At 47.5% G+C, this 12541-nt stretch overlaps 1 protein-coding gene across 7 annotated transcripts in view; it reads left to right on the forward strand.

Moving 5' to 3' along the window:
* The window catches only part of LOC132907563 (uncharacterized), a 62379-nt gene extending 57622 nt beyond the window's left edge, over positions 1-4757 (forward strand). For all 7 annotated transcript variants that reach the window (XM_060960788.1, XM_060960791.1, XM_060960793.1 and 4 more), the window contains one exon: positions 218-4757. In XM_060960788.1, coding sequence (XP_060816771.1) covers positions 218-2174 — 1957 coding nt within the window. In that variant the 3' untranslated portion in view covers positions 2175-4757. The remainder of the gene's footprint in view (positions 1-217) is intronic.
* The last annotated feature ends 7784 nt before the right edge of the window (positions 4758-12541 follow it).

The raw sequence follows: 12541 nt of genomic DNA on the forward strand, positions 1-12541 counted from the left end.
AGAAAGGGACGCGATGGAGGAGAAAATTATCTTCTCTTTGCCTTTTTCCGCACCACGAGCTACTACGAGCTGTAGGGCGATCGGACGTTATCGCGTGACGTTGCCATTCGACGGTCGACCGAGAGACCGCGTTCGTTCGAGTAGTTGAAAAGACGTTGACGGAGAAAGCTTGAGGCGAATCTGTTAAAAACGGGCGGACCGTCCATATCTGTTGCAGCCGAGGTCGCAGGAAGTCGCGATGGAAGCTCAAGTTTCATCACCAGGCGCTGCCCCCGGAGTACCTTGACCACTACGAGGCGTCCCTTGCTCAAGAGGCTTTAAACTCATCGCCGACGCGGCTAACGGAACCGACGATTCCGAGCCCGGCGCCAACCAGCTCCACCTCGACGCCGAGTCCCATCGCCGACGTGCACGGCTGGCTGCAGCGGATCGCCGCGATGCAACAAGAGCTGTGTCCGCGGATCTCGTCGTCGCAATGCTCGCCCGTAAATTCGTGCCAAGCGTCGGGCTCCAGGAGGTCCGTGATCACGTCCACCTCCACGCACACGTTGAACGCGGGCCACCATAATCATAACCACGGTCACGGTCAGCAGCAACAGCCGCTGTCTCAAGGATCCGGCAGGCCGCCGATGAAATACTCGGATCTGCCTTACATGGGCGAGATCACGCTGGACAACAGCAAGCCGCGACGCGGTAGGAAACCGAAGAAAGCGGACATTTGCCATTTGATCTACAAGAATTACGGCACCATATTACCCGGCACTCCTGGCCACGAGGAGAGAAGGCTGTCGCCCAGGGACAAGCTGGACTGCCGCGAGAGAATCTCGCCGCAGATGCCGTTCCAACGAACCGACGTTCAGAACAGGATCAGTAGCTTGTTGGAGAAACGATTGACTCAGGAGTCTCGACGAAGCTTCGGCGCGATGGAAAACTCGAGGGAGCAGGACGAGCCGTTGAATCTCTGCATCAGAGACCTGAACCAGCTGAAGATCAGGCTACTGCGAAAACACGGCAACGTGTACGAGTCTGGACAGGTGAAGAGCGAGACGTCCAGCGACGGAGAAGAGATCGAGTGTATAGGCGCCACGTTCCCCTCGGAACCGGGCTACCGTTCGCTCGATCATCTCGGTCATACCACCGCCAACAACGTGAATCACAACAACAACAACAACGTGATCGAGCCCGTGTTGGGTGGCAATCCCGGATTCGTGTACTGGCCGAACGCCGGGGTGTTTATCCATCCGATGGCGTTGCAATCGCAGCTACTTTACTACCAAAAGATGGCACAGAACGACAAATGTTATCCCCGAGGCTTGGACCAACATCCGAAGGAGCAGAAGATCGTCCCTAAATCGATATACTCTATGATGGAGACGAAGAGCCCGCCTCTGTTGCCAGCCGCGGTCCAACCAGCCTCTCAGACGGCCGCCGTGCCGCCTCCTGTCTCGCCCAGACCGAAGAGGAACGCGTCCGTGGTTCAAGCTCAGGGACAGCCGACCAAGAGGAAACGATCCGCCATATTCATCCCGCCCATGCCATCGGAGAACAACAACAATCCAGCGACGGAAGTGAGCATATGCAAATTTAAATTCACCGGAGGTGCGAAGCCCAGTCTACAGGAGAAGAAGAGCCTGTCGGTGGATTCGGGTGGCAACTTTAGATACTACAGCGGCACCGGGGACAAGAGTATGCGCGGCTACGAGTTCTTTCCACGGGAAGCGCTTCAACAGTCGGCAGGGCAATCGGGTTCCTCGACGGGAGCTTTCCTCAACGCCGCCGGCGAGAGGATTCAGCCGTCAGCCTGTCAGAGGAGCGGCAATCAGGAGGAAGGTCGCCGCAAGAGGAAGACTCGAAAGTCCCTTCAGAGGGAGAAGCTGGAGCAAACGTTCAAGGAGAAAGGATTTCTCATACAGACGCAGCAGCTGGAGTCCGCCGAGGGCGCAACTTACTGCAAGTTCCGGCAGCTTAGGAAATTCACCAGGTATCTGTTCAGAAGCTGGAAGGACTACCTTCCGGGGAATGTGCGCGAGCTGACGGGCGCGCCGGACAACGAAATGGCCGACGGAGACGCGGAGAGCGACGCGAACGCGTTACCCTCGCCGGTCCCTCGTCCCAATATGGTGGACGTTCCGGCTGGCTTCGTCGACGAGCATCGCGCTCTGCCTCTGACGTGAAACGTCGAAATTGCTCCCCGAGGCGGTCGGACGATTCCAACTTGACGCTACTTTTGCCACGGCTGCGTGCCGCGTTCCGGCTCTGCGGAGTACGCGCGCGACGCTTCCTCATATCCAGCGGATATCGATCGGTTCGACGATCGTTCTTTTTCTTGCCAGTGCTCGAAGCGAAGAACGGCCAGCATATCGTATAGCATAGAATTCGAACGACGACGGTACAGCTCTGCGGCGATCGATCTCGATGAAAAGGACAGCCAAATAGTCGAGAAGGAGTTCCTTCTCCAAGCGAGTTTCGTATGTCCGTGTTTCGTATGTCCGTGTTTCGTATCCGATCGTCGCGAAAAATATCAGCTAGCGAAACGAAACTTTGGTAAACGATAAACCGCGTACCGTAGGACGATATTCCTTAAGCCGTGAAAGATGCAACGATACGTCGCCGATGAGCTTTGGCTGACAGAAACGCAACAGGAATTAAAAACGGATGGAACGTTCGGATTCCAAGGAGGAATCGATTTTCAAAATTAACGGATAAGAAAATGTGTGAGATCGTAAAACGCGATCGTTAAATCTACTCGAAGCAGGCGGACGTCGCCTCGTCCATCGAGTTTGTCGGTTCAGCGACGTCTCCTTTTCACGATTTTGTAGCCGTTCGTCGATCACGCGTCACTCTGTATCGCAATGCCTGTTACGAGTCTCGACAGGTACATACCTGATCGTTGTTGCTATATCGCTACTAGCGTTTATCGCATTCGTCGCTGTTAAACTACCTTGTTACGGTATTTTTAAGAAACCTAATTAGCGCAACGTAGGAGTAGCCAATGGATTAGAGCTTAGAGCGCAGTTTTAACGCGTTAACCTGTTACACGATTCTCCCGATAATTCGTCTCTTAGGTTACCGATGTTCCCAACGTTCATTCGCCTTTTACTCGATTAAGCTTATTTCAAACTATCTAAAAATCGTCTCCAAATTCTTCGATGGATCGTGACCGGGCGATTTAGCGTTTGCAAAATCGAAAAGACCTCGTCGAATTTCTGATCTCGGCTAAAGAAGTTTCCGATGAGGAAACGCAACACAGCGTGTTACAAGGTAACAGGTCGAACGCGAAAGACAATCGCGTAGCTTTCACTGCGCTGGCGATCAACGACAGCTGACCGTTAACGCGACGACGGTTCGGTATCGAGACTCTGCAACGCGTGTAAAATACGACGCGCATCGTGCACGTCGCGTTCTTCCGACAACTGGAAAAATAGATACGGCGGCTGTTGAAAAGCTCTTTCGTCAAACTTTCCCTCTGTATGTTTTTCTTATCGAAGGACGACGTGCGCGTTGCTAAATATCGCGCGCGCGGATTTCGAGATTTCGTTGCTAGCGCCTTACGCCAAGGCGGAGAGAAAGAGCGAGGAGCGGCGTGGTATCGTCGCGTAACGTGATTTAATAATAATGTTAATTCGATCGTAGCTCGTGCCAAAGATGGGAGACTGGAATGTACATAGCGCTGAAAGAACGTGTTTGTCGTAGTTAACCAAAGAGCGTGGTTTCGTGCTCGCCGATTAGAAGCGGATACGGATGTAATCTTCGTGTTAAGAAACAAGAGGCGTGACGCGATAAATTCAGCTTTCTAGCTGCCCCGACCATGGCCGAGGCGAGACTTTCCTCGGCTTTCGATTTTGCGATAGGTTTCGCGAGGCTCGTGCGCTTCCGGCAACAGACAGCAAGAACGAGAGGCAACGAGATCGGGGAAAGAAGAGAATACGTAGGTTGGGAGAGAGCGAGACTCGGCATGGGGAATAATCTCGAAGGAAGAAACGGAATAACGAGAAGAGAGTGAAAGAAGAGGAAACGGGAAAGTAACCCGTTGTAACTATACGATCATCGTGATTATTTTTTAATCGTAAATTACTCGCCAATCTTATTTAATAACGCCTAACGAAATCTAGTCTTATTTATACTCTTTGTTAAATCAAAAGCCGTGTTTTTTTCTTTATTATTATTATTATTATTATTATTATTATTATTATTATTATTATAGATGACGGTTTATTTATACATGTACATACATAGTCGGTACATAGTTTATGTCGGTGCGTGGCGTTTACGGAGATGCAACCGAATGGAAGAAAATGTGTGAAAGTTGGTGGAAATACGTAATCGAACGCGTCGGTCGAAAGGACGGAGATCGTCGCGTTGGCGCCTCGTACACGTCCGACGAAAACGATAGGAGAAGGTTTGAAACGAGAATGAGAAACGATCGTACCTGAGAGTTGCGGCGCCTCCTTCGATGGGACGCGCTTTCGTCGACTTTTCGCTTTCACGATGCCCCGTTTGCGGATGTCCGGCGTGTTCGTAGCGATTTAACGAGTTCGTAAACGCGCCGACGGGTCTCCGTTGTTGGAGAAGAAACTGCGCGTTGAAAACGACGACGATAAGCGACGGAACGAGGGAAAATGCAACAGGAACCGTCCTATACCCGTGTCGTTATTATCTATCCTGTGCAGCGACAAGCAAAACTATTTTGTACGTATTGCCGATAGCGAGCAGATCGGTTCTTATAATCTGTAATAATAAAACGTAATCGTCACTGATCTTTCTGCTTGTTGATCCTTAGCAACGACAAGTCGAACGAATGAGCGTGCTACTCCTCTCCGACGATTTGCAAATTGTTCGATTCGCGTCTCGTTACTCTCGCGCGTGCTTCGTCCTTTCTTTCTCTCGCGTGTATCATCTTGTACCGTAGAAAGGACGATCTGTAAAAGAGGGGAGAAACTTGTTGTTGTTGTTGTTGGGAGGAGAAGAGTCGCAAAATCTGTTCGTTCTATCTTCAACGTACGTGTATTTATTTGCCGATTTACTACGATTATCTTCTTCTCCTCCAAAAGTCGCGTGGCCTGACGGACATTTTAATAAAAAATCGCGTGGCCTGACGGAAATTTCAGTGAAAACACGCGTGGCCTGACGGACATTTTAATTAAAAATCGCGTGGCCTGACGGACATTTTAATTAAAAGTCGCGTGGCCTGACGGAAATTTCAGTGAAAACACGCGTGGCCGGACGGACATTTCAGTCAAAAGACGCGTGGCCTGACGGACATTTTAATAAAAAGTCGCGTGGCCTGACGGACATTTCACTGAAAAGACGCGTGGCCTGACGGAAATTTCAGGGAAAACACGCGTGGCCTGACGGAAATTTCAGTGAAAACACGCGTGGCCTGACGGACATTTTAATTAAAAGATACGTGGCCTGACGGGCATTTCACTGAAAAGACGCGTGGCCTGACGGAAATTTCAGGGAAAACACGCGTGGTCTGACGGAGATTTTAGTGAAAAGGCGTAGCCTGACGGAGATTTCACTGAAAAGACGCGTGGCCTGACGGGCATTTCACTGAAAACACGCGTGGCCTGACGGGCATTTCACTGAAAACACGCGTGGCCTGACGGCGATTTCAGTTAAAACACGCGTAGAAATCAACGCATTAAGTAGGGCCATGATGAAAATGGGGTAAGAAGATGCAACGTTCTCACCTGGTAACGCGACTGTATCGCAATCGCGATAGTTCGATGTCGAGTATGTTGCGAACTACGTAATACTTATAAGTATTTGTTACGATTGTCGAAGATAATTGCTGAGAGAAACCTAATTAAACGTTCCCTGAACGATTCATTGATACATCGGTCGAGGATCCATATACATCGCACATATACACGATGCAGCTCGCTCGAACAGATAAGTATGTGTTACGTGTATTGTACACGCGTGCACGACGTATACAGGCGGAGAAGGCATAAGGATGCGTGTGCAGTGTGCACGCACTGGCTGGTCTCAGCTCGATGCGTACAGCCAGCCATTCATGCATACGCCCATTCATACGTCTCTCCGGCTCACCTTGAACACTTTTTATCGTCGGTCGATGTGGACGTGGTTGCGGTGCAGCGCGGCGCGACGCGCTTCAGCGCTCCAACCGCGCGTCTTCGTACACAGCTTAAACTCGCGCATTTGCAAATTTTATAAACTCGTTAGGCAAAGTCGTTACATTTTCATTCGAATTTTCTTTCAGATCGGACGCTTCCAGCGGCGCGTTCGTCGAGAGGATTTTGTCGAGACGAAACGTTTCGGTAAAAGACGACCGACGTGCGAAACTCGCAATGCTAATTTTGATGATTTCGGAGCGGAACGTGGAAATTTAAAGATTCGACGATCTCGGGGATAAAAATATAGAAATTGTTCGTTTCGCGTTAATTGAATTTTTGTCGCTCTAAAGTCTGTGCATAGCGCAGCTATAATTCCACGATATTTTCATCTTGGGAGAAACGTATCGATCTGGTCGCGAATTTTGTTTCTACATATTTTTCCTAGCGACTCGAGACGAAACGTTTCGCTAGGAGACCATCGACGTGCGAAACTCGGGATGCTAATTTTGATGATTTCGGAGCGGAACGTGGGAATTTAAAGATTCGACGATCTCACGGATAAAAGTATAGAAATTGTCCGTTTCGCGTTAATTGAATTTTTGTCGCTCTAAAGTCTGTGCATCGCGCAGCTACAATTCTACGATATTTTCGTCTCGGGAGAAACGTAGTGAATTTTGTTTCTACATATTTTTTCTAGCGACTCGAGACGAAACGTTTCGCTAGGAGACCATCGACGTGCGAAACTCGGAATGCTAATTTTGATGATTTCGGAGCGGAACGTGGAAATTTAAAGATTCGACGATCTCAGGGATGAAAGTATAGAAACTGTTCGTAAAATTGAATTTTTGCCGCTTTAAAAGCTGTTCATCGCACAGCTATAATTCCACGATATTTTCATCTTGGGAGAAACGTATCGATCTGGTTGCGAATTTTGTTTCTACATATTTTTCTTAGCGACTCGAGACGAAACGTTTCGCTAGGAGACCATCGACGTGCGAAACTCGGGATGCTAATTTTGATGATTTCGGAGCGGAACGTGGAAATTTAAAGATTCGACGATCTCAGGGACGAAAGTATAGAAATTGTTCGTATAATTGAATTTTTGTCACTCTAAAGTCTATGCATAGCGCAGCTACAATTCTACGATATTTTCGTCTCGGGAGAAACGTAGTGAATTTTGTTTCTACATATTTTTTCTAGCGACTCGAGACGAAACGTTTCGCTAGGAGACCATCGACGTGCGAAACTCGGAATGCTAATTTTGTTAATGTCGGAACGGAACGTGGAGATTTAAAGATTCGACGATCTCAGGGATGAAAGTATAGAAAATGCTCGTAAAATTGAATTTTTGCCGCTTTAAAAGCTGTTTATCGCACAGCTATAATTCTACGGTATTTTCATCTCGGGAGAAACGTATTGATCTGGTCGCGAATTTTGTTTCTACATATTTTTCCTAGCGACAGGGTGCGACGATCGTCTTTCTCGTGCCACTTACACCGTACGCTTAGTTTACGAACGAAGGCGAGCGAAGAAAATTTGACGTGCAACTGCTCCAAGCGAAAAGGCGTCGTCGTCGTCGTCGTCGCCATTCTTCTTCGTGTCGTCGTTGTGGAGCGTGGCGCGCACAATGACTGCAGGTTTCCTAATACGGTCTCGTCGCGGAACTCGATGAAAAAAAGAGGAATTTTGGCCACCACCGGGGGCCTGGGAAGCAACGTCCCGCGTTAGATGCTGCCGGCACAGAAATTTAATAATCGACTACCGTTCTCTCTTCGTAACTTTGCCTTCCTCCGGCTACTCGAACGCATATTATTTCTCGGCCAGCCGATCCTCTGCTTCTTAATTCTTGCTTCTTAACAGAAAAAACAAAACGATTTGGCTACACGAATACGCTCGACACATTCTCATTTAGCCGCGCTACTGTAGCTCTTCGACGTTAAAAAATATCTTCACATACCTGTGGACAAAACCTGAAGAACGTATTATCGCTGTTCCTCGTTCCGATTTTACGCAAATTCCCTTCGTTCGTTAAAACGAGAGCAAAATCGAAACGTAAAAGTTCGTGCGAGGATCGTGGCAGAGACGAGGACTCGAGTTCGCTAGATCGATGTGAGAAAACATACGACGAAACGGTACGGAAGTAGCGGGAAAGAAATAAAGCGAGAAATCGATAAGAAGAATAAAAGGAAACGCGTAGAAAAGAAGTGGAAGCCTGTGAAGCGAAAGTTACTCGATCGGTGTGTCGATAAATCGTAGAAAAGCCGTCGAAACGGACGAATTTGCTTCGCCTTCTCTTCCCGCGATCGTCTGGAACTTTCAAAGACACGCGTTCGAAGATAAACGCGTTCTCCGAAATTCTGAGATTACGAGATACAAAGAGAAGAGAACTGGAAACGCGTACTCGTTCTTCGCGTTTTCTCGCGTTCGGGTCGGCGAGTGCCTTATACGGCAAAAAGATAAGAAGTTCGCGCGTCCAGTAAATCGGCGATTTAAGGCGAGTCGGTGGCCGCTGAGACGGCGAGGAGATTGCGAGCGCGGAATTGCATCGAGCGTGAAGCGTGAAGCGAGCAAGCAAGATCGGATAGAGCGGGCTGCTGCGGCCGGTTCGGTCGAAGAAAGACAGGTTCGCAGTGCACGGACAGGTTCGTTCGCGAAAAACTTCAATTTGTCTCGCACGCTCCCCTATCCCGCCGCCGGGATATCTGCGCTGACTTGGCTGGATAACGCGTGCGCGCACGCGCTCTTCCAACGAAACGAGATTGCCGCGCGTGTAGGAGTTAACGTTCTTTGGAATTACGAGTTTCTAAGGGAGTTTAATCGTCGGTCTGCTCGAGGTTTGCGTCAGGTTCACCGAGGGTGGCGAAAGAAATTTTATTTCCTCCAAGTACGAGCGTGTGCGGGAAGGTCGTAGGTCGCGAGGTAAATTATCGGGACGAATGAAATATTAGATTTGCGACTAAAGGTAAATTCGCCACCTTGTCGTTCACTCGAAAATTTATTATCAATGCGAAGTTCGATTTATTTCGCTGAAAATACCACAGGACAACTTGCTAATGACGCCCGCCTCTGGAAAGACTGGCAAGTTTCACCTACGATACGTGCATTCTGCGGGATGCGTCGATTTGCACACTTTGCCTTAGTTTTGGCTACGCGTTACGTAAACAAACGTGCTGAGGTGGTTGCCGGGGTGAAGGCGCCCATGAGAAATACTCTTGATGTTCAACGAAAAAGGTTTATTAAGCTATCAACAGTCAACAATTCACGATCAACAATTAGCGATTAACCATCAAGAGTTAATAATCGCGTGTCTCTAATTGCGTTCGCTTCGCTGTGACGCTAAACCTTTCGCACTTTGCAGTTCGGAGCAGAATGAATCTTTGGTTCGAAACCAAACGCATTCTTTTTTTTGTTGCCCCTCGATATCCCCATTATGCGCGCGTTTATTTGATGTCCGCGGCGGTTGCCGCGTATGCAGTCTTCCGAATATTCGGCGAAAGAACCGTAGGCATGTGGACCTTACGCTTTGAAGGTATAGCGCTTTGTGTCGCGAAGCCGTTGAAAAGTTCCGTGGTCGAGTGCCGCCACAGCACCCACGCGAAGAATCGGTTTTCTCGAGAACCGAACTTCCGATAAAAAGACGTCGCTCTGTACTTTTTTGCTTTATGTTTCCAAAGGGAATCGCGTCTTGTCTAAAAATGGACTTCCTCCTCGTTTATCAACTAGCACACCTTTTGGTGCCGCGACTGTATCCTAAATCTCCTTTCCTCCGATCATTGTCCGATCGAAAACTTTCGCGCTATAAACCTTCCTCCTTATCGTCCAGATGGAAGAACCGTAATCAAACAGAGTTTACAGTCGTTACCAGCGTATTCCGAACGCATTCTCCGTATTCATACTCCGTGTACGTGTCCGTTCTGCACCATAGACACACTTGGTTTTTATATGGTGTCGGCGCAGCGCGTTCTCTGCAATTATATTCGTCCGAATGGCAGCCGAGTGCGCGCCACGAGGCGTGGGCGGAGTCAAGCGATTTTAAACAACTGCCTGTAAGCATTAATTAAAGGGAGGCCGGCAGGAGGCTCGTTGCCGATGCACGACGACTCCGTACAAGGTGGCTGGTCTTAATTTGGCATTCGCGAAATAGTAACACCGGTGCCGCTTAAACGCGTACATTGTCCTGTCCGCCGCGACATAGCCTACCCGATAATTAATTAACCGTATTTCATCGAACGCTTGTGCATTTGCGCGTTCCAGCTTCCACTTCGTTTGGCTATCGAACCCGTGGAATTATCGTCCCGTTGATCGAGAAACTCCTGTTTCGCGTTTTATTAAGAGTCTCGGCGCGAGATCGACCAGTCGTTACAGGGGTATACGGCGTTGCTTCTGCCAGGTGTTGGTAAATGCTAGTAGTAGTGTCTGATTTATCGAGTCGTTTATACAGTTGTTTATATTTCTTGTCTATGGAGCGCAAAGAACATATCCCCGGCTCCTCTTACGCTTACGCGTCGGTACTGTGAAAAACGTTATTTTAATTTCGCTCGTTCTAATTTCTAACGCTATCACCGTCCAACTTTGCTATTTGTGATTATAACACGTTTGAGGTGGTATTATTTGTTTGTAGTTGTCTGGTTGGTATAGTTGTGATGATAGTACGCTATAACTATTCTCATGTGTAGAGTGAGACAGGTTCTGCCGCGGATCGCCGGGTGTCGCTGCTGGAGTACTGCTGCATTTTTCTACTCATTTTTGATACCGCGGAAGAAAAAATCGAACTACGGTCGCCGGGATTTGAACCCGGCTTCCGGACGTTCGTAACCTAAGGCGCTAACCACTGCGCTGCCGTCGTTCGACACTAGTTAGTGTCGAGTGGTGGTATTTTGCAGCCGAGTAACGCCATACGTTTTACTGTATTAGATATTCTAAAATAGAAAAAAGGAAAGGTAAAAGGTCCTATCTTCATGAACAACGATGCTCTACCGCTGTTGTCGATTTTATTCGCTTTTAATCAGACGACTATCGCTTCCGCAAAGTCATCGTAGACACTTTGACTGCCACGTTGGTCATTGGTAACCTGAGCGCTTGAACTTGTTACAATAGTAAAAATTGTATGAAAATTCACAATTAGGGCATTTTGAATATAACCGATAAATAGAACATCAATAAAAAAAAAAATAGGAACAAATCTTGCATCTGACGGTGCACTGCGTTAGAACACTTTAAACGTAAATGTGGCTCGTCGATACAATCTGGACGACAGGTAGTCACCTTTTTGGTTAGATTCTTAGCAATTTTTGGTCCCAACTGTTTAACATTTTTTTTTATACTACTCTCTACAAAATTTTCGTGCCAGATACGCTTGCTCTTCTTTCTTTTGCATTTCGTGTCGCGATCTTTGTCGAATACGTATATTTCACGGCTCTGGTGAATGACACTATGTAAGGTGCATCGCGAGTGCCATTCTAAAATCCGATACCTTGATTTTTGTTTTTGTCGCTTGTTTATGGAGTATCGTCGCGTTTGAAATCGATGTATTTAGCAATAACTCTAAAGCTAATTTTATATACCACCTGAGGGTACTTCTATATGGTGCAGAATATGCTATCGTTTGATCTGATAAATCTACAGCACATTTTCCTCTCTTGTGATCTACCACTACCATTGGTTTATCACAAACATAATTTCTTTTGCCTCTACCATTTCAGCCGAATGTTTCGTCGAAATCATAAGAATAATCGTAATACTGTTTACTAATATCTTTTACGTGTTTCAACGATATATTCTGCACGTTTTGCTTACGACGAAACAACGAATGCGAATGGTTTGTTGAAATAAACGAAGCCTTGTTATAATATGTAGCTATCGACTGTTACCAAGGCGCCACGGTGGTCAGCTGTAACCACCAATAAGATAAACGGTCCATCGGGGAAGATTTTTGCCATTATATGCTTCGAACAATAAAAATACTCCCGTGGCGCCCTCAGCGAAACATTTCGGCGTGGCAGTCAGTGCTAAGAAATATATTGTAGGAATATTTCCAGCAACGAATTCCTGACGTGTATTAACATCGTTCTTGACAAAATTCTGCAACAGAGTATACGACAAATAAAGTTTGACTTTAAATCTCAAAGATGCTTAAAAATATCGATTCAACGGAATTTCTAATTCTTCAACGAACCGTTAAATTCGCGTACTAGATCCTCGTGAAACTTGCGACGCACTATCAGTTACGCGTTCACCCGGTAATAGAAACAAAATTCGTTCGAACAAAACTAAAACTCGGTTAGAGGTGGGTTTTCGGTGTTCGCTATTTATCCTTCCACAGGTGGATCATAGAGACGAAACATAGACCAAGCGCAATAGTAGTAACGAGCAGTGTCGCAAATGAAATTGTAACTTTAGGTTAGGACTGGATGGTGTGGACGAGTCGCAAAAGAAGAAACGCGTGGCGTCGTGAGCGAAAC

This window comes from Bombus pascuorum, chromosome 5 (assembly GCF_905332965.1).
Source record: "Bombus pascuorum chromosome 5, iyBomPasc1.1, whole genome shotgun sequence".
Classification (NCBI taxonomy): domain Eukaryota; kingdom Metazoa; phylum Arthropoda; class Insecta; order Hymenoptera; family Apidae; genus Bombus; species Bombus pascuorum.